Source organism: Gilbertella persicaria (genome assembly GCF_025201335.1).
Source record: "Gilbertella persicaria strain CBS 190.32 chromosome Unknown B0P05scaffold_16, whole genome shotgun sequence".
Lineage (NCBI taxonomy): Eukaryota > Fungi > Mucoromycota > Mucoromycetes > Mucorales > Choanephoraceae > Gilbertella > Gilbertella persicaria.
Window position 1 is genome coordinate 191,365 of NW_026251977.1, and position 19,185 is coordinate 210,549.

At 35.4% G+C, this 19,185-nt stretch overlaps 12 protein-coding genes across 12 annotated transcripts; 6 read left to right on the plus strand and 6 right to left on the minus strand.

Annotated features, from left to right (window-relative positions):
- Positions 1-67: 67 nt before the first annotated feature.
- Positions 68-1,082, minus strand: B0P05DRAFT_538436 (NLI interacting factor-like phosphatase-domain-containing protein). The gene is made up of 4 exons (XM_051577841.1): positions 732-1,082; positions 574-687; positions 413-524; positions 68-366 (listed from the first exon to the last, which is right to left on the minus strand). The coding sequence occupies exons 1-4, from the start codon at positions 1,047-1,049 to the stop codon at positions 215-217; spliced, it is 696 nt and encodes a 231-aa protein (XP_051435650.1). The 5' UTR covers positions 1,050-1,082; the 3' UTR covers positions 68-214.
- Positions 1,038-2,215, plus strand: B0P05DRAFT_538447 (N-terminal C2 in EEIG1 and EHBP1 proteins-domain-containing protein). The gene is made up of 6 exons (XM_051577842.1): positions 1,038-1,267; positions 1,319-1,562; positions 1,606-1,655; positions 1,704-1,789; positions 1,846-1,922; positions 1,971-2,215. The coding sequence occupies exons 1-6, from the start codon at positions 1,110-1,112 to the stop codon at positions 2,064-2,066; spliced, it is 711 nt and encodes a 236-aa protein (XP_051435651.1). The 5' UTR covers positions 1,038-1,109; the 3' UTR covers positions 2,067-2,215.
- On the minus strand, positions 2,153-3,155 carry B0P05DRAFT_64763 (uncharacterized protein). The gene is made up of 3 exons (XM_051583813.1): positions 3,025-3,155; positions 2,287-2,946; positions 2,153-2,237 (listed from the first exon to the last, which is right to left on the minus strand). Exon 2 carries the CDS (start codon positions 2,847-2,849, stop codon positions 2,310-2,312), a length of 540 nt encoding a protein of 179 aa, XP_051435652.1. The 5' UTR covers positions 2,850-2,946; positions 3,025-3,155; the 3' UTR covers positions 2,153-2,237; positions 2,287-2,309.
- A 3,957-nt stretch (positions 3,156-7,112) lies between these two features.
- On the plus strand, positions 7,113-7,718 carry B0P05DRAFT_538472 (uncharacterized protein). The gene has a single exon (XM_051577843.1). The coding sequence runs from the start codon at positions 7,168-7,170 to the stop codon at positions 7,597-7,599; it is 432 nt and encodes a 143-aa protein (XP_051435653.1). The 5' UTR covers positions 7,113-7,167; the 3' UTR covers positions 7,600-7,718.
- A 611-nt stretch (positions 7,719-8,329) lies between these two features.
- Positions 8,330-9,244, plus strand: B0P05DRAFT_538474 (Redoxin). Its single transcript, XM_051577844.1, has 2 exons — positions 8,330-8,662; positions 8,705-9,244. Exons 1-2 carry the CDS (start codon positions 8,660-8,662, stop codon positions 9,203-9,205), a joined length of 504 nt encoding a protein of 167 aa, XP_051435654.1. The 5' UTR covers positions 8,330-8,659; the 3' UTR covers positions 9,206-9,244.
- A 370-nt stretch (positions 9,245-9,614) lies between these two features.
- B0P05DRAFT_65100 (uncharacterized protein) lies at positions 9,615-11,482 on the minus strand. The gene is made up of 5 exons (XM_051583814.1): positions 10,871-11,482; positions 10,416-10,818; positions 10,288-10,367; positions 9,897-10,210; positions 9,615-9,846 (listed from the first exon to the last, which is right to left on the minus strand). The coding sequence occupies exons 1-5, from the start codon at positions 11,047-11,049 to the stop codon at positions 9,791-9,793; spliced, it is 1,032 nt and encodes a 343-aa protein (XP_051435655.1). The 5' UTR covers positions 11,050-11,482; the 3' UTR covers positions 9,615-9,790.
- Positions 11,483-12,256: 774 nt separating this feature from the next.
- Positions 12,257-12,856, minus strand: B0P05DRAFT_538479 (uncharacterized protein). The gene has a single exon (XM_051577845.1). It carries the CDS (start codon positions 12,814-12,816, stop codon positions 12,295-12,297), a length of 522 nt encoding a protein of 173 aa, XP_051435656.1. The 5' UTR covers positions 12,817-12,856; the 3' UTR covers positions 12,257-12,294.
- Positions 12,857-13,057: 201 nt separating this feature from the next.
- Positions 13,058-13,693, plus strand: B0P05DRAFT_468618 (uncharacterized protein; the record flags this gene model as incomplete). The annotated part of the gene is made up of 2 exons (XM_051574440.1): positions 13,058-13,108; positions 13,151-13,693. The coding sequence occupies 2 exons, from the start codon at positions 13,058-13,060 to the stop codon at positions 13,691-13,693; spliced, it is 594 nt and encodes a 197-aa protein (XP_051435657.1).
- Positions 13,694-13,763: 70 nt separating this feature from the next.
- Positions 13,764-14,290, plus strand: B0P05DRAFT_452764 (uncharacterized protein; the record flags this gene model as incomplete). Its single annotated transcript, XM_051573901.1, has 4 exons — positions 13,764-13,873; positions 13,923-13,999; positions 14,046-14,181; positions 14,227-14,290. Coding segments are annotated over 4 exons (387 nt in total), but the record flags the coding sequence as incomplete, so codon positions are not given.
- A 365-nt stretch (positions 14,291-14,655) lies between these two features.
- B0P05DRAFT_468707 (gamma-secretase subunit Aph-1) lies at positions 14,656-15,526 on the minus strand (the record flags this gene model as incomplete). Its single annotated transcript, XM_051574444.1, has 4 exons — positions 14,656-14,787; positions 14,834-15,099; positions 15,152-15,369; positions 15,414-15,526. 4 exons carry the CDS (start codon positions 15,524-15,526, stop codon positions 14,656-14,658), a joined length of 729 nt encoding a protein of 242 aa, XP_051435659.1.
- Positions 15,527-15,838: 312 nt separating this feature from the next.
- Positions 15,839-17,654, plus strand: B0P05DRAFT_538492 (uncharacterized protein). Its single transcript, XM_051577846.1, has 6 exons — positions 15,839-16,399; positions 16,440-16,510; positions 16,553-16,755; positions 16,796-16,996; positions 17,045-17,187; positions 17,235-17,654. The coding sequence occupies exons 1-6, from the start codon at positions 15,919-15,921 to the stop codon at positions 17,582-17,584; spliced, it is 1,449 nt and encodes a 482-aa protein (XP_051435660.1). The 5' UTR covers positions 15,839-15,918; the 3' UTR covers positions 17,585-17,654.
- Positions 17,655-17,791: 137 nt separating this feature from the next.
- Positions 17,792-18,664, minus strand: B0P05DRAFT_570976 (t-SNARE; the record flags this gene model as incomplete). Its single annotated transcript, XM_051581350.1, has 5 exons — positions 17,792-18,002; positions 18,055-18,206; positions 18,265-18,358; positions 18,409-18,550; positions 18,607-18,664. 5 exons carry the CDS (start codon positions 18,662-18,664, stop codon positions 17,792-17,794), a joined length of 657 nt encoding a protein of 218 aa, XP_051435661.1.
- Between the last annotated feature and the right edge of the window lie 521 nt (positions 18,665-19,185).

Sequence of the window (19,185 nt, forward strand, 5' to 3'; positions counted from 1 at the left end):
TAAAAAAAGAGACTTTTTATACATGGCCATAGGAAATTGATAGTCACTGAAATTAAATGTTTGACTCTTTTTTTTTTTTTTTGGTTAATACCCTGTTCGTCTTTTGCATAGTCAAGAAGGATGAAGCTTACTTTTTGTATCTTCAAAGAGTTCCAGTAGTCATGTAAAAGAAATCATCTTGTTACTGCTGTCCTTGTTTCTTAACAGCGGTTGTTTAATTCGATCTCTTTTTTTTTGTTTTATGCTGCAGACTTAAAATATTTCTGACATCGACTGCAAAACGCAAAGCGTCTAAAAAAGGCAAAAGATCCAACAAACTCTGATCGTTGGGGTTAGATATCCAAGTAGGTAAAGCAATGCCATTGTCTGAAACAAGTCAATATGAAGTATCTCCCCTATTCTATTCCCCTACCTTTACATAAATCAAATGCAATTGGACTGTTGTCTACTAGACATACTTTACAAAGATCTTTTTCTGCCAAAGTAATGTCTTTTAAGAAATTACCGTTTCTAAATACACAAGACTAAATACAAGTCAATGCTTACTCAACTCTCCTTTTTTTTTCTCTTTACTTCTCTAAAAAACCGTTGAGAAATCAAACAATCTTGATCTAGCCAGTCTATAATAGGATCAGCATATTCCCCCATAGAGGCTGTGTAAATCACCACTTTGTACCATTGGCTTATCTATAGGCTTAGTTAATAAGCAATCTTTGTCTATTCTACATTACTGTCTTCAAAAAGAAATCAACATGGGGTCGTTTATAGACTTTATATAGCACATTATGCTTATCTGATTGAACCTCAATATTTGTATGAATCACACTTGGATGGACTGGGCTATGTTCTGTACCCAATCGAACAGAATGAATCAGTGTTTCATCTAAATCCAGTATCAATGTCTTGTTCTTGTAATACTGAGAAGTCTTTTGCTGTGTTGTTCTTGTTGCTTTGGGTATAAAGAAGGTATACAAGAATTGACAAACAAACAAAACATAATAATGGACAAGACGATAGGCTTGTTTCTTGTCAATAGTCCATGATAACATAAAGAAAAAGAAAAAAAAAAAAAGAAACCCCCACGCGCTATTTATAATCATTTTAATACAATGCCTTTCACACAATTATTTGTTAGTAAAAGTAGAAGAATAGACTTTGAACTCACATTGCTGATTCAAGACTTGACGAATATACCTCTTGTGAGTGGACTATACTATATCAAATGGAGATTAAAGAACACAACACATACAAGTGGAACTACAGCAAGGTAAACAAATGAGTGAAATCATGTTGCCCAACAAACAGATGACTTTTATAGAGCACCCATTCGAGATCATTGTGTCTTTTGGGGTCATCCTATCAGTACCATGGCTCATTTGGTAGTATCTAAGCAACAAGTATTGAGTTCATGTGAATTTAGACTGGATGTCTATCAAGAATTAGGTGGTAAAGATACAGTGTCGATTGGTAGTTTGACTATCAATCTATCTGAATATGCAGGCTCAGGATTAACTTCAAGAAGATATCTCTTGGATGACTGTAAATTCAACTCGACACTTAAAGTAAGTGTATGCTTTCTTCTCTCTATCTGAATGTATATCTTAGTTGTCAATACAAGTGGATCAAAAATCAAATCCTCATTTAGAATATACCATGTAAGCATTACAAAGAACAAGTTGCTTTTGTAGGCTCATTATCTATAGTCCACCACTAAAGAAACAACAGATTTTTGCAGATATACCTTCTATGATTACTGAAAGGTCTGCTGTATTTGAAGAAAGATCATTAGGTAAAGTAATGGCTCGTTGTATATGCTGACTGAAATGATAGATACTATACAAGTAGCTAGTTTAAGCAACACACATCTTCAACAGCCTTCAACAGAGACTGGCATCAAGAAATCACAGTCTGCTGTGTCTTTGGTAATCTTGATTATATGAATTACATCTATTGACATTCTATCTTGCCAGCCTCGTTATTGTCGACAAGTAACACCATTTCATGACACGGATGATCCTTCTCCTACAGACTTGGTAGAAGAATTGTTTAAGCCAAAAAAGCCATGATTTTCTTTTGTTTTATTGAATAAACTTGTTCATTCATACCAACAAATGTTCTATACAGCTGTTTATTATTGGTGAAATCATGGAAATAAAGAGTATTCTCAGTGTTATAACCAGTGTTTTATTTATTTACAACATATAGAAATATGAAAAAGGTGAAGTAGGTGCTACTAGCTAAAGTAGGGAATGAATTACAACCTGAGAGCTACTGTAACATCAGTACCATCATTAATTAATTGTTTTGCATCAGTGATTGCCACCAGGTCCACCAGGTCCACCAGGATGACCAGGTCCACCAGGATGACCAGGTCCGCCAGGATGACCAGGTCCGCCAGGATGACCAGGTCCGCCAGGATGACCAGGTCCGCCAGGATGACCAGGTCCGCCAGGATGACCAGGTCCGCCAGGATGACCAGGTCCGCCAGGATGACCAGGTCCGCCAGGATGACCAGGTCCGCCAGGATGACCAGGTCCGCCAGGATGACCAGGTCCGCCAGGATGACCAGGTCCGCCAGGATGACCAGGTCCGCCGGGATGATGAGGATGATGAGGATGATGAGGATAATGAGGATGATGAGGATAATGAGGATGATGAGGTCTACCAGGTTTTCCGGGGTGATGAGGACGGCCAGGTCTACCAGGTCTACCAGGTCTACCATGATCACGATCCCAATCAGGACCATGACGCATGTCTTGAGGAGAAGCAGCGACCAAAGCGGAGAAGATAGCTAGAGCAAAAATACAGAGATACACAAGCTTCATAGTTGAATAGATTCTCAATGTCATGCAACTTGTGAAGATTTATAATTATTTTTTTTGCTTGCTTTTATATCAAAAAGTAAAATAACCTTCACAAAGGCTGAAACATGCCTATTGAAATTGACTGGTGTTGTTTAGATAATTGCATTGAAGTAATGAGCCTTTATGCATCGATTGAAACGCTTATATAATTAGAACTTACTTATTCAAGCGTTGTTTAAGCAGAGAGTTATGTCAAAATTGGACAATAAAAACGTTGGCTGATTTTGTTATTATTGTTCTGTGATATCATTCGATCTAGAATATAAAATGGTTTGCAATATTCACGCAAAAGATATTTGAAACCAAGTAAAAAGAAAAAAGAAAAATACCCTTGCATTGCACAGCCCATATTTTGACCTGATAAAAAAAAAAAAAAAACTAATTTCATAAATTGAACAATAATAATAATATATACGTTGTCTATTCGAAAAGAGAAACTAACTATACAGAAGCATGTTCATTTTGAACAAAGACAATGTCCTCTCAAGAATAAGCTACATATTCATTATTTTCAATGAAATCAGTAACAGCAGCATCAATTTTTTGCATGATTCTGATTTTTCTTTCCTTGGAGTCCCAGTTTTGAGAGGTTGAGGTTGAGTTTGAGGTGGAGTTTGAGGTGGAGTTTGACGAGAGTAATGAGTCATCTTAATAGATTGTATCAGGAGTCAAGTTGGTGGAAAGGAAAAGCAAATTGTCCTCTAGTGATATCAATTACCAGCTTGATTATTTCAAAATTTTAATTCACTGTTCTCTATGGAAATGCAAATACATGAGAAATAAATACTGCACAAAAGATCATACCACTAATGATATAACAGTAGCTAAATACTCGGTTATCGATGCTCCTCCTTGATCATTATTCGGGGTTGTAGCTTCTTTCAAAACCGAATGAAGTGTCACACTTGCAATGATTTTTGTACAGGTAATTTTCAAGTTGAGCTTGTTAAATTGGTACATTATAGCGATAATGTATTTGCTGCATTCTTCGTAGAGCAAGAAAGACATTCAATAAGCCGATGCTTGCATTCTTGGACTCATGGTCTTTTTTTGCATCTCGAAAAGTACTTTTGTTCGGTTTATCTTCAGAATAAAACGCATCGTCGAAGCCACTATTATGTGAAAATATAAAATCCAGTCTGACATTTTTCGTATTTGCATTTAGTAACCCCATTGCCTTCAGTGATTTTACAATAAGAGAATGGCATTCCGCTCTAAGAACAATAGTTAGTATATGCTTGAGTACCATCTATTAAAGCTCAGAAATAGAACGGATGAGATGAGAGCATTGCGCTCTTCATTCAATGTTATCATTTTATACCTTTTTGATTCATAGCCTGACTGTCTACAGAAAACAAAGTCAAACAGGTCTCCATAAGCCATCACTCGGCACCAGTTTTCATTGTGATCGCCTTTCAGCAAATCACGATACTACAAACTGCATCTAATATCCAAAATTAAAAGCTTCATTAGTATTTGAAAACCACTGAACCATTAATATCTACTTGTATAGCTAGTTTGATAAATGGAAGTTCCGATTCATAAGAAAACGACATTTACTGATATTTTTTAGAACTGTATATTCATCATTTTTCAGCAATATAGGTAGAACTAAACGGTATCGTTTGCATATATCATCAACTGAAGACTTGAGACATTTAGTTAAGAGTGATGTTTTCGTTAGGTCTAAAGCATTTTCTATACTACTATTGTAATGATAAGTATTTTTTTTTGGTAGTTATTTCTACTTACAAGTGTTCATTTAGTATCCCAATCCTATCCTCACAACTAATGACACGCAAGTCAGTGGCTCAAACACGCCTTCTTCTTTTTAGACTTGGTGGTTCTCCAGCATTAAGATCATTATTATCTAAACCTGTTCCGTTTTTGCTGATGTAGCCGTTTTCTTGGGTTTCCTGATATACTCTTTACTCTAAACTATCTTTGAATGCCTTTTTTAATTGCTACAAAAAAAGATGTTTTCAGCGTTATCGCATAAAGCTATCAGCAACTGTATTGACGGTACTCTTTTGATATTCGAGTTGATCATTGTTAAAGCAGGATTCGAGTCTATAACGAGTTTTACAGTCTTCAAAAGTGCTTTCGCTCTTTCTTTTGCAGCGCCACACATATTAGGATTGCTAACTTTTTCATCCTAAAAGATCAATAAAACATATTTAATTTTGTCCTTGGCCGAATCAGCTCTACTAAAGTGATAGCTTGAACTGATATGCGCAAGCATGTTTATATTAGATCATTTTTTTGATGGCAGTAAATCCATGTCGCTTTTAAGTACGTCGTAGTCAACTGAAATATAAACAAATTAGAAAACTTTCTCTCTAATCATTATTTCCTTGATTTACCATCTTCAAGAATCTGCTTCAACATTTTAAGCTAAACTATTAGTTGAATTAATGAGATCAATAAAGGATGTAGTCTTGATTTAAAGCACGCCATCTACCTATAGGGCATGTTCAAACCGAAATTCGCAGAATACCAGATAGAGAGGAGGTGGCTAAAGAATACTCCATCTATTCCAAAAAAGCAACCACTTTTTTATAAGTATACAATTTCTTAAAGAAGAGGAAGTAATTGTAGTTTTATAAAAAAAAAAAGAAGAGGGAAAACTATTTTCAACGGGTCATCTTATAACAATAAACAGATTTTGGTTATTTATCACACAAAGTAATTTATCAAATCAAAGTATAAATGATTTATTTGTGTGAAGAATATTGCATAGTAAAATGAAAATTAATAAAAAACTAATAACAGCTATATTGTCAAAGTGCTTCTTTTTGGAATGAAAAGAGTGTTCGCCATTGAAGAAACAAAAATACATTTATGCATTTTATATTTTTTAGGATCGCCCCTTCTCTAGCCATAGATATATGAACCATTCCCTCTCTATCCGGTACTGTGTGAATTTCGGTTTAAGTATATCTGATAAGGGTGATTTCTAAGACAAAGAGGGGATAGTGTATAAGAAATCTGCTTCTATAAAGGCATTATCTATATGCAGAATGCATCAATTAGACCAGCACTGACCAAATTCAAATTAGACAACGACTAAAGAGGAAAGAAAAGATGGTGTAGCCAAAACTCAACCGTATTAACAAAAAAAAAAATTAAGTTTCATTTAGTGACTAATCTTTAGAATTATCGAATGAAAGTATGTAGGTATTCAAGCTTCTACTACAGCTCTTTTTTACAAGTATAATTACTAAGCAAAGATGGTTGCATTTTGAGGTTGACATCAGAATGTTTTCCTTCTTCATTACCTATTGTATGAAAGTAGTGTAGTCAAAATGATTTCATTGCAAAGGTTTTTTTTTCTTTTTTATCAGCCAAGCAAGGTATACATGCGATGTGAAAGCCAATGTTGACGAAATTGCACAAAATCAAACATATGCAATTTGTAAAAAAAAATCGCTGAGATCTGAAGACCGAAAGGTTCCTAGTTTTATATTTTTGTTGACTTTGACATAGAGATCGCGGCTTTTATTCCAGACCAGCTAGTTATAGCGTCTATTTTTTTTTTTTCGAATTTTGAGTTTCAACATTGTACTGTGAACTCTCTTGGACGCTCAAATGAGTTTAAATTTTAAAGTTTGCATGAAAATGATTATGCAAATTGATAAGGAGCTCCTTTACGATTGTTAAAAATTGGCATTAGTTAAGTTTTATTGTATTACATTCACTTAACTTCTTTACTTTTTTATGAGTGTAATTCTAAAGTTTTTTTGCTTGAGGTATTCAAAAAAAAGTCCTTTTAAATTACAACAAGCATATGGGAACATTGTTGTTCGCTCAATGAAAGTCTTTTTTTATTATTATTATTTTTAGATTATTTATTATTACAGCAGTAAAATAAGTTGGTTTATTGGTAAGGGTTATTTTCTATTCAGAATATCGACTTTTTTTTATGAGGCTGAATAGCATCATTTTGTCTAGATCTTTTTACTGTACATAAAATCTAAGCTTGACTCTAACAACTATTTACTTGATCCAATAATAAATAATGCATGTTCTCACTCTTGAAATGTATAGGTACTGTTTAATAGCTGTTCTATATATATATTTTCAAATATGCATTCAACACATGGAATTCGTTTATGCAGTCAATAAGAGGCTTTGCGTTTTTTTTTTTGTTTGTAATAAAGAAAAATCTCAAGACAAGACCATTGAATGTAAATCGAGTTTTCTCAGTCATCCATAAATTTGATAAAAAATTTCCCAGAATGCTTGACCATAATTGATATAAAAAAGAACATGGAAAGATTGAATTTTTTGATAGAATAACAAGATGAAGCTTATCTATCTTTTGGCTCTTACTATTGGTGTCTTTGCTACCCTAATTGCTGCTGCTCCCCAAAACCGAGACCATGACCGCGACCGAGACCATGACCGCGACTGGGACCATGATCGCGACTGGGATCATGACCGCGACTGGGATCATGACTATCGTCATAGAAGACACGGAGATCATGACTACAAGAAGAGAGAAGTCAGTTCTTTTGTAAAGCGAGGTGATGATGATCATCATGGCGACCATGACTACAGACATGGACACCATGGCCACAGACATGGACACCATGACTGGGACTGGTACCACCGCCATCGACACGGCCACCATGGCTACAAAAAGAGAGACGACCATGACGACCATGACGATCATGACGACCACGACGACCATGACGACCATGACTGGGACCACGACGACGATCATCATTATTAGGAATTGTATCAGGTTATTAACTCAAATTCTATCAACTCAAATTCGTTCATATTTTTTTATTTTGTATATGTGTAAATAACAAATAAATAAAAAATTTCTGTCGTCTGTATCAACTAAAACTTTTTGAGTTGAGTAGTTCAAAATTCTATAAAAGTGCTTGGAGAAACAAGACAGAATTTACTTAATGTTCATATCAGTCGACTACAGGAGAAAATGCAAATTAATTGACTTGAGAGAAGAAATCAACACCTGTGATACTTGACTGATTTTCAAACACTCGCAGACCTAAGTTTTTGCCTCTACATATGGATTAAACTCTCTTTCTTTTGCCACATTTTAATAGCGCCTTATTTATTTTGCTACACCTATGTAGCCGGTAAATACAATTGGTATGGTAGATGTATGTAAGCCAAAAACGAAACGCAGAGAAGCTTTAATCTTGCATGAATCGTAGAATCCACAAAAACAAGTATCTGTCACTTTTTTTTTTTTTTTTTTTTTTTTTTTTTTTTTTTTTTTTTTACATAGCCTACTTCTTTTTCTCAGCGCGATATGTTTGTTTTTAGATAATATAAATAGAAAAAAGCAATAATGGATATGACCGTCTCTGGCATCAATTACAGCTTAGTATTGGTCGGTCATATTATGTAGTAGTATGAAAGTAATGGTTTGAAGCAATTATGCAATTGAGGATTATTCCACTACTTCCTCATATTTGTGTCAATATTTTACATAGACTGGTTCATATCTGTTATTAATTTGTCTCTCTTTTATCTCCCTTCCACTCTCTGCTCTTTCTTATAACCTAATGCAAGTAACAGTATGAATATCTCATGCACTGTTTAATTTGTAGAATTTAATTTTTGCTTGTTTAATATTTTATTTTCTCACAACGAGGGCTTCTTTTAGAAAAACGCGCTTACTTGGTACAAGCTTTTTTATTTGTCAGCATGGGTTTACCCTTACGTCAAGTTTAGTGGGTTTAGTAAGCATCTCCGTCTATATTAAAGCTAAAATCGAACTCCTCTCCTTTTTCTTTTTTTCTATATCTTTTTACAAAATGGTAAGTTAACTAGAGTGTTGGATAATAAACAAACGCGTCTAGACTATCTCTGTCGGTGACACTCTTCCTCAATGCAAACTTGCTTATGTTCCTTACGACCCTAACCTCAGTCCTACTGCTTGTCCTGCTCCTGTGCCTTACGATCTCGGCAAGGAACTCAAGGGCAAAAAGGCCATCATTTTTGCCATCCCTGGTGCTTTCACACCTACCTGTTCTGAACAACATGTCCCTGCCTATTTAGAAAAATACGATGAGTTGAAAAAGAAGGTGGATGTTATTATCTGTACTGCTGCTAATGATGGATTTGTGATGCATGCTTTTGGTAGACACTTGAATGTCAAGGACAAGATCATCATGGCTTCTGAAGGAGGATCTGATTTCTTTCAACAATTGGGTTTGACTTTGGATTTATCTAGTAGAGGCATGGGTGTTCGTTCAAAGCGTTTTGCTCTTGTTGTGGATGATCTTAAAGTCACCTATGTTGGTGTAGACGAACAAGGTCTTGATAAGTCTGGACCTGAGGCTGTCTTGAAGAGCTTGTAAATAAAAACAACAAATGATACATGTGTGTAAAAAAAAATAGTTTATTTTGAGTTTTACAAAGTTTCATGCCGTGTAACAATGGTAAGCAATGTGCGCCCATCTTTGGATACTTGAACACTTTTTCTTTGTACATTTCTGAGATGTCTTGAGGACGCTAGCATTTTTTTGTTTCCTTGTTCAGTTTGTATTGGATACTTTCTGGCTTGTAAAGGTTGTTCTTCATCTGCCAACATGGATATATCAATTTCGCATTTTTCTGGAGGAGCAATGAATCCTAAACTTTGCCTGAGTGCCTATTTCAATTTGTTTGATTTTGTACCTTCTTTCCATCTAAAATTCTCGGATAATTTAACGGGTTGAGGCAAATGGACAGGTATTTCAACTTTCTCAGCAGCAAAGCTCTGTAAAGCTTCTGAAGCAGTAGCCACATTAAAGCATTTTCGAATATCAAGACCTGCATTACCTAAACAGTCAGGCTGTTGCCCAAAGCATTGAGGACCTTTCATTTGCCCAAACTTCATCATGCTCTTTTCTGGATATTGACTACTGATAGAAGCTGAAGAAGACAAGTCAATGGAGTCTATATCATGATAACCGGAAGAAGAAGCACCGAACAAGGGCGATGAAATTCTCAATGTGGACTTGGAAGAGGGTTGGTCAAGTGTAGACATGGATAGTTTTTGAGTCATACGTGAGCCCCAATGAATTAAATTCTTTTTGATTGTGTGGAATTTAGTGCTGTTGCTGCTGATGGAAGACGCTTGGTCTTTTAGGTTATCTGAAATGGAGGTAACAGAGGACACACCTCGTGTATGAATTATGGAATCCATGGAGGAAACAGAGCTTGTTTCTTCAAGGATCTTGGTTGCCTGTTGTTGTTTTTGAAAATTATTTTGAGGAAATAAAGGCATTTGAGAAGTTTTTGTCTTTGTGTAATTGCCAGGTGGTGGATCCATCGAGATTGGATGAGCAATTGTTACTGGAATATCTGCAATCACATCAGAACTAATCTAAAAGTAAGTAAACTAGACAAATCAATTGTATTCTTTTCTTTTTTTTTTTTTTTTTTTTTTTTTTTTTACTTTTGTAAAGAGTAAATAGAGACATGGACAGAAAAGGATACTTGGATCAATGCTTGGTTCTGAATCGTAAACAAGTTTGGCTGAAAAAGTGGATAAGTCATTAAAGAAGAAAAAAAGAGCTCACTTACAGGCACATCAATTGTCATTGTGACGTGGTCTTTTGAATTGGGTTCTAATGGCCTCCACCATCCTAGACTTGCCAGCGAAGTATGCGAGACTATATTACAGATAGTATCATTGTCCATTACATCTTGCTTGCAAACCAATTGGAGTTTGATATCAGACACTGTATCAAACAAGGTATAATTATGCAATTTAAATGATAGATAAATAGGCGTGCCTGATATCCAAAGTGTGCGTGGCATAGACAGGTCAACAGAAACATGTCCATAAGTTGACCTGAGTACCTGTCTATCAGCTTCTAATAGGGATGAATAAAATATGGCTGATTCTCTCAGTGATTTTAATTTCATATTGGCGTAAACAAATACATTCTGTTTCTTTATGATTGGTTCTGATAATAATAACTCACTATAAAAGAATGGGATGAATAAGAGACAAAAAAAAAAAGAAGATTTTATACCTCTGCAAATAGTATTCAATTGAACCTTTTTTACTGACAAACGTTCCATTCAAGTCTGGAGGAATGGGAATCGAAAATGGTATACATAGCTTGTTTGCTTTGATATGATCATTGGGTCTCTTTTTCACTTTCATGTTGATGAATTCATTTGTCTTGTCTTGAACAGCTAATTTATACATATTAAGATAAGAAAATTCAACTGTACATACTTTCTGTGCCAATAAAATACAATTCCAATCTTGTCATGATATCTTGTAATTCTTCATTACTGTCTTGACTGTCCAATTCAATTACGACTGTGCCTGAAAGTTGAGCATTGGCAACAGCATACGGAGATTTGAGATAAATGTGTATATTTTCTTTTGTCAAACACTTTTTCCGGTCAAGAGAACTATTAACTTTAGGAAATGTTGTTGTAGTGGATGCAATACGTTTTGGAAGAGTGAGTTTTTTGATGATATAATGAGATAGCGAGTCTTGTTTCTTGACGAGGGTTGGTTTATTGGTAATTGGATTGACCTTGTTCTTTTTATGTGCAAGTATTTTAGGCAGTGTAGCACTGTACCATGTTTTAACTAGTTGTAAGCCATTGTCAGCCATCTTTCCAATTTTAAAGAAAAGAAAAAAGAAAGAGGTTGAAAATAATGCAAGAATTTTAAATGCTTTAAAAAACTCCGTTCAACACATACAATACTTCTTCAAACAATACATTCAAACTGTTAACCTAAGGTATATAAATCGTATTTGCTTGTATAGACTGTTTCCGGAAATTAAAGTTGGTGCCTATAAGTTGCATTTACAGGGATGTTGTCGTACCATTTTAAACATCTCTCGAAAGCAAAAAAAAAAAAAAGAGAGAAAAAAAAGCCTGAAATTTCCCCCTGAAAAAAATAAAGGGTAAATGGTTGAAAAAAGACATTGATCTACTTGTTGCTCTATCTTAACAAGGGAAAGAAAAAGAGCCAAATTGTCAATAAGATGGATCCTCTTTGCAATTAAACATTGTTTAGAAAACTTCACAGACTTCTTTTTCTTTATTTAAAAAATAACAAGGTTCTTGCTGAAGCAAAAGGTCCAAAGTAATGTATTTCCTTTTTCTGTTTATTTCCAGACATAGAATTTGAGTCCTCAAAACCAGTGCAAGAATATGAGATTTTTTATGGAGGAGTGTTTCTTCGTTTGACGTGATAACCAATATGCAGAAACGATCATAACTCCATAAAATAAACACGTTTACTATTCTTTGGTCTGATGCATACTTAGTCTCCCTCAAGAATAAAGCTCAGCACTCTAAAGTGATAGACATGCTTGCATCAAAATATCCGACGTACAAAACCAAACTGATGTCTTAAAAAGGAAACCCCGTTTCTTTTTTATGTTGTATGACAAGGAATTTCGCATAAATAATAATATTTTTTTTGTATTTATTTTTCTGTATCTAAAGGTAATTGAATATGTTGTCTTGATAAAAAGAAACCAAGCAAGACAAGGCTAGTTTCAATGGCAAACAAAACCACAATGACATATTTAAGTGAATATGAAAAGTAAAATAAAATACAATCTTCAGTTAAACACACACTTTGACCCACAAGATCAGTCGACATCACATCAAACATGATACTAAACATCCAACTAAGAGACAAACCAATAGGCATAAGGAATTGACACGCCATTTCAATCAAAGAAACAGTTTCTGTATGAGTCAATAAGACAAAAAGTGGACAAAAAATAGAGGCTTGAGCTGCTACCAATGTAGAAATCAAACGGCGGTCTGTAATGGTCTGAATCGTCCATGTATCTGTCTTGAGTTGGTCATCGTCAGTGATTTCTAAAGGAATTGAATTCCAACTGTAGAATACAAGTGAACCCACAACAATGGACACTGCTGTCACTAAAGCCATTAGACGAACGCAGTGTAAGATAGTGACAAGACGTGAGTATTGCATGTATAATGAGGAATTGAAAAGAAGAAAAAAAAAGGGAAAAAGAGCGTTTGTTTACATACTAATTCATTTATCAACCTTTTCTTTTTTCTACATTCCTATTTTTAAACTCAGTACGGGGTTTGGATGAAGTAAGGGCCCTCTACAGAGTCATCCTTTTTTCTTCTTTATTTTAACCATGAGCTCAGAAGAACGTCAAACAAGATATTGGTGTCATGTATGTAATGCAGAAGTTTCCATATATATGGCACCCGACCCTACTTGTCAACAATGTAATGAACAGTTTATTGAAGAGGTATATATACCAAACGCGTAGCTTATGACTAATAAACGACAGCTTCAATCTGACGACGATCCTCGAGCATTTCTTTCTGGTACAGATAACGAAGAAGCCAGAAACGGTCATGTTCATTTGCCTGGAGGAGGGGCAGCCCATTTCTTTTCTTATTCACCTTCTACTGGAAGACTTCGAAACCTAAACCAAGGTGACATGGGTGACGACATGTTTCAATATTTCACTCCACGTCGTCAACAAGAACAACACCAACAAACAGAGGAAGAAGAAGAAGAAAGAGGAGAAGGAGGAGGAGGAGGACCAAGACAGACAGATACAAATGAGACTCCTTCTCCTCTAGGCAACTTTGTTCAAAGTATATTGACAAACATGTTGGGTTCTCAAGTGGATATGGAAAACACAAATGAAAATGAGAATCGTCCCATGATCTTTTTGGGTAATATGGTAGATGGCAATATGCGATTTGAACCCATGCCTGGGAGAGATATGCCTGGAAGTATGCCTAGAAATAGCGAGAATGAAGATACAGAACAGAATGAGGGTGCAAATGGACAGGAATTTCGAGGCAATAGTATTGCAAGGTAAGTAGGACAAATGTATGCATCATACCGCATAACTCACTTTTATTGCTAGTATTCTCCAATTCTTGTCTGCCATGACAGGTGCTCCTATTGATGGTGGACTCGTAGGCAATCCCAATGACTATGTGTTTTCTCAAACTGCACTTGATAATATCATTACTCAATTGATGGAACAAACAAGTGGGTAAGTTGACACATTCATCTTTGGTCTGTACATAATCTCATCTGTTTAGTGCATCTGCACCTCCTCCTGCACCTGAACAAGTGATTGAAACACTCCCAAAACGACCATTGACAGACAAAGAAAAGAGTAAAGTCAATGTAAACGCATATAGTCTGTATACTTATTCTATTAGGTCAAGAAACAGATTGTGCAGTTTGTAAGGATCATTTTGAATTGGACGAACAAGTCATTGAGCTACCTTGTCAGCATATTTTTCATGATGACTGCATTAAGCCATGGCTAAAACTCAATGGAACATGTCCTGTTTGGTAAGTGTAAAGGCTGTATTGTATCTATCTACTCATGCAATCTAGTCGTCATTCAGTGTTACCTGAACAAGAATCCAACCAGAACCAAGGCGATAATAACCAAGGTGACAACAATGGTAACCAAGACAACAACAGTAGCCAAGACAACAACAGCAACGACAACAACAATACAGAACATACCCAACAAACAGACAATAACAACAATGATAGAGAAAATACCAATAATTCAACACCATCAACCACAACATTCACTTTTGTCAGTGGCAATTTCCCTGGTGCAAACAACAACAACAACAACAACAACAACAACAACAACAATTCATGGCCATTGAATCTATCCTCCACATTTCCTTGGGTTAATCAATTGAATCGATCTCAATCTAATTCACCTTCTACTACACAACATCATGAAGATGATCTTGACCTTGATTAAATAAAAATAAGCAGCGTTCATATTTAAATAAGTGTTTATTGTCAAACTACAAACCGAACTCGGGATTGAAGAGAAGTAAAGACAATCCAAGCAGACACCGCAATAATAAACAAACAAATCACAATAGAATAAACACAACCATAATTCACTGTAGTAGAAGAATTCAGTGTAGTCTATCCATGCACATAAGTAACAGAAATACAAAGTGGGATGACTTACTGCAAAAGAAGCACCGTAATGAGATAAAATGACCCAAATAACTTTAAGCCAACCTCGAATCTTTGGTAGTTCAGAAAACCCATCAAATGACACCATCATCCATGCCATATGCATCAATGAAAACAAGCTGGTAGTAATAGCAGAGATAAAATACAATGTTGCTCCAGGACAAGAAGGACACATCATCACACCAGGACCAATGGATTCTACTAACAATGATATATAGCCTACTAATGCACTCATCAGTGCATAACCATAACCAGAGACTATAGGTACACTTTAAATCAGTCTGGAGCTAAAACACGCACACTTTGTTACCAAAACTAAAGGCATGTCGATTAAAAGGAGATTTAGGATGAGCAGAGACTGTGTTGAGGCCATGTTCAGCACGCGACAATAGTAAATAAAAGCTCCAACGAAACAACTCTTGAATAGCTACACTATATCCAATGCTGACAAAATGGAGTTGTTGTGTTGATTTAGCCAGGTACCAAATCACACTTGACAAAAGCAATGAAATCAAGCAAAAGAAAGCACTTGATCAAGATGAGTCTCTTATTAGGACAACTGATCTTCTTACCTTGACACCATTAACAAGACATATTGTGCATTAGGTGCAATATATAAAAAAAAGATGGAAAGAATAGGCCCATAAGCTAGAAACAAACAGCCAAAAAATGTCAATAGACTCATAAAAAAAAGAAAAAGGAAAAGAAAAAAGAAAAGAAAAAAGAAAAGGACAATCCAACAAGCAGAGCAAAGAAAGCACTGTATAGAGAAACTTTAGAAGTTGAAGTAATGGCTGTATTGGTCAAATAAAGGCACAAATAGCCATGTCATATTTTTTGTAAAATTAAACTTTTGTTACTTTGAGATCAAGACATAAGCTTGTTCTTTTCAACTGACTCTATGGTAGTTTGTCTTTATAAAGAATATTCCAGAATAAGCTGGTCTGTTCTTCTTTAAAGAGATATAGCTCTATAAAGTAGACCTGTCAAACTGTATAGCCAATCATTCAAAAGCGGACAATGATCCACCGAAAATAAAATAGATTCTTTCTATACTTTTCTTTTCTTTTTTACGTTATGGCTGACGACGGTGAATGGCATACTGTAACAAGTACTAAGGCAACTACGCTCACTCCTCCTCCCCCTCCCTCTCAACCCTCAAAGAATAACAATAGACGCAAATCCAAGCCCAAGATTCATGTACACAAAAAAGAAAAAAAACCAATCCCACCTCGTCCGAAGACGGTAACCAATCCTTTTCATTCCGGAGAAGACGATGACTCAGAAGAAGAAGAACAAGACGATGGACAAGTCGATCCTATTGATCTACCTGTACCTCCTTACCATACATCCATTGTCGTGTCTTGTCCTCTACCTTGTGAATCACCTGCTCCCTTTTTGGACACGACTTCACTTGTACAGCATTTGAGGACAAAGCATAAACTTGTCTTTAAAAACTTGCATCATATGTATATGGCTTTGGACACTTATTTATTACGTTGGGCGAATGAGTTTGGACAAAAGCCGATGGATGAATTTGCTTATTTAGATCAAGAAGGTAAGAAAAATACAATGACAAAATAGCTTATATGTCTTAGTCTACGTGATTGATCCCGAGAAATGTAGCTTGGATAAAGAAATTCGTGAAGATATGCAGCGTGCTAAATTGGTAAGTAGATAGAGCTGTTAACACCTACCAACGCTGTATTAGAATGAAGTTCTCAAGACGCAACAAAACGAACGTGAAACTGAATCCAAATTACCAAGAAAATGTCTGTTTTGTAAGATTATCTGTGAAAACAGAGCGGTTCTTTTCAAGCATATGTTTGCCGAACATAATTTCAATATTGGATTACCTGATAATTTGGTCAATGTGAATGAATTCTTGGATACATTGGAAGCAAAACTATCAAAGTAAGTCTAGAGAGACGAGGTATATCACTGACTTGATTAGTCTTCAATGTCTCTATTGTGAAAAGACATTCACAAGTCCAGCTGTGTTGCGCAAACATATGAGAAAGAAGAAGCACTTTAAGATTGCATCCAAGAACAGACAATACGATAGATTTTATGTGATTAACTACCTTGAACCTGGCAAAAACTGGGAAAGTTTTGAAAATGAGACATATGAAAGTGACGATGAAAAAAAGGACGAGTAAGTAATTGAGTTTTTGATGCTTGATTTAACTTTATCTGATGTTAGATCTTGGGCTGATTGGGAAGAAGATGTTCAAGAATCCACCATGTGTTTATTTGATACACAAGTATTAGCATCACCTAAGGAAGCACTTGAACACATGAGTGCAGTGCATGGATTTGACTTGACAAGTATCCGAAAATCAAAAGGTAAAGCCAATCCATGATTCAATATGTTATCTGATCAAAAAAGATAGGCTTGGATTTCTATCAAACCATTGTATTGATCAACTATATTCGCCATCAATCTTCTCTGGGTCATTGTTTCTCATGTGGAAGCAAAGGGTTTGACAGTGAGAATGACCTGACTGAGCATGTAGACAAAGAAGGCTGTATTGCTAAGTTTGTGCCTATGGATGCGCCTTTTTGGAAAGACCCTCGTTACTTGATTCCTACCTATGAGAATGATCCCTTATTGACTGGTTTTGAGCAAGACAATGAAGAGGACGAAGACGATGCGTTATCAGATGATGAAGCCAACAAGAAATACCTTCACCAAGTCATGGAAGAATCTTTGATCTTATCAGATAATCAAATTTTAAAATAATTTATTTTGCAATCACAATGATCAATGCTAAAATACAGCCTACGATTGAAATAATCAATAAAAAGCAACACATATTTCTTCTTGCATTCTTGTGATGATGATTAGCAATCACAAGCTCATCAGCTGCTTGTCGAGTGTTTTGTGCGATACTCAGCACATTACCATAAATGCTTTCTGTGCTCAATCAGTCAAGAGTATGGTTTGCTTTTACTTACGAATCCCGCTTTCTTGTTCATTCACTAACATGCCCATATCACGGAAAATTTCATTCAGTTCACCAATGCCTTGCTCAATATTCTGTATTTCATTTTCTCGATCATGAATCAAAAGTTCATTGTATTCTATTTCATGATCCAATGCTTCAATTTGAGCCTGTCTTTGTCCATTCAGTTGCTGTTGTTGTTCAATTTCCTCTTCCCTTGTTATATATATATATATATCAGCATAAAATCATTCAGGACGTCACTTACTCAACTTGGTTCTGAAGCATGACCGTTGTTGCCTTTGTCTTGTCAATAAATTCCCGTTGCTTACTTGCTGATGCCTTTTGTATGGTCTGGAAATGTGCAACGACTTTTTGAAAATCCTTGGACAACTTTTGTTGTTCTAGACGCCTTTGACGCTATCATATCGGGAATAAGCCTTCTTTATTCATCTTTTTGTGTGCTGAATATACAAACGCTTTTTGGGTCATTCAGATTGATGCTAGACAAACTCTTTAGGTCTAGAGTTGAATCCTTGATGAGATCGCGAGTGGCAAGGGTCACATCGTGTCTATGGAGGTAGAGATGAATCATAGGTACTTTGAGTTTGCTTTATTTTACAGGTTATTTCTCACTTCAACAGAGTCTCTGTTGGTACCGAGTAGGTTGACAAGTCTTTCAATACTTGCAATATTACCATTGATATGAAAGGTTTGTTGTGCAATGCGTTGTGCCAAGTCTTTAAACAAACGATCGTCATTGTCTAAAGTAGATGTTGTTAACAAGTCAAATAATATGTGTATGTGTTTTCTATATTACCAGTGTCTATATGAATAGGTCCATTAGGAAGACCTTGCTCCAAGTCGTTAAAGGACATAATATAAAGAAAGAGAAAATTTAGAAAGAACAATGGGAAACATAAATATCGATTTCCTTATTTGTAAATTATTGCATATGAGGTTTGTATGACAAAGAACAAAGTATATGCCTACTATAGAGCACAGTTATGCTTTGATTCATTTTTCCTTTAGAAGAAGTTGCTACAACATTCTATCTTTCTCATTCTATGAAAATAAGCATTTAAGCATATTCATCCATATATTAGAATCATACATACTAAATGACTTTTTGATTTCATATTTGGCACATTTAATATGCCTTTCTTTTTTAAGTACCAGACTTATTATACGAGTTTGGATTGTGAACTAACTTTCCTTACAACTCATTCTGAAAGAATTGATATGCATAATAACACCAAACATGTATTGGTAGCCTGCTGTAGATGCGAGTTTTGATTGAAATAAACCATCATTTCTGCCTTCTAACTTCCTTTTTTTTTGAGTTTTCTTCGTTTGAGCATACATCAAAGAACATATTTATGTAGAAATATGGCAAGTT

Bases quoted from the DNA above. Each gene is read 5' to 3' on its own strand.
- B0P05DRAFT_538436 (XM_051577841.1), bottom strand. From the start codon at position 1,049: ATGTTATCATGGACTATTGACAAGAAACAAGCCTATCGTCTTGTCCAT. The intron at 688-731 runs GTAATGTAGAAT...CTAAGCCTATAG, and splicing joins TTGATTTCTTTTTGAAGACA to ATAAGCCAATGGTACAAAGT. The intron at 525-573 runs GTAAAGAGAAAA...ACTTGTATTTAG, and splicing joins CTCAACGGTTTTTTAGAGAA to TCTTGTGTATTTAGAAACGG.
- B0P05DRAFT_538447 (XM_051577842.1), top strand. From the start codon at position 1,110: ATGCCTTTCACACAATTATTTGTTAGTAAAAGTAGAAGAATAGACTTT. The intron at 1,268-1,318 runs GTAAACAAATGA...TGACTTTTATAG, and splicing joins ACAAGTGGAACTACAGCAAG to AGCACCCATTCGAGATCATT. The intron at 1,563-1,605 runs GTAAGTGTATGC...TGTATATCTTAG, and splicing joins AATTCAACTCGACACTTAAA to TTGTCAATACAAGTGGATCA.
- B0P05DRAFT_64763 (XM_051583813.1), bottom strand. From the start codon at position 2,849: ATGACATTGAGAATCTATTCAACTATGAAGCTTGTGTATCTCTGTATT.
- B0P05DRAFT_538472 (XM_051577843.1), top strand. From the start codon at position 7,168: ATGAAGCTTATCTATCTTTTGGCTCTTACTATTGGTGTCTTTGCTACC.
- B0P05DRAFT_65100 (XM_051583814.1), bottom strand. From the start codon at position 11,049: ATGTATAAATTAGCTGTTCAAGACAAGACAAATGAATTCATCAACATG. The intron at 10,211-10,287 runs GTAAAAAAAAAA...CTTTTAGATTAG, and splicing joins TCTATTTACTCTTTACAAAA to TTCTGATGTGATTGCAGATA. The intron at 9,847-9,896 runs GTATGACTCAAA...CCCTCTTCCAAG, and splicing joins TTTAATTCATTGGGGCTCAC to TCCACATTGAGAATTTCATC.
- B0P05DRAFT_538479 (XM_051577845.1), bottom strand. From the start codon at position 12,816: ATGCAATACTCACGTCTTGTCACTATCTTACACTGCGTTCGTCTAATG.
- B0P05DRAFT_538492 (XM_051577846.1), top strand. From the start codon at position 15,919: ATGGCTGACGACGGTGAATGGCATACTGTAACAAGTACTAAGGCAACT. The intron at 16,400-16,439 runs GTAAGAAAAATA...TATATGTCTTAG, and splicing joins TGCTTATTTAGATCAAGAAG to TCTACGTGATTGATCCCGAG. The intron at 16,511-16,552 runs GTAAGTAGATAG...ACGCTGTATTAG, and splicing joins ATATGCAGCGTGCTAAATTG to AATGAAGTTCTCAAGACGCA.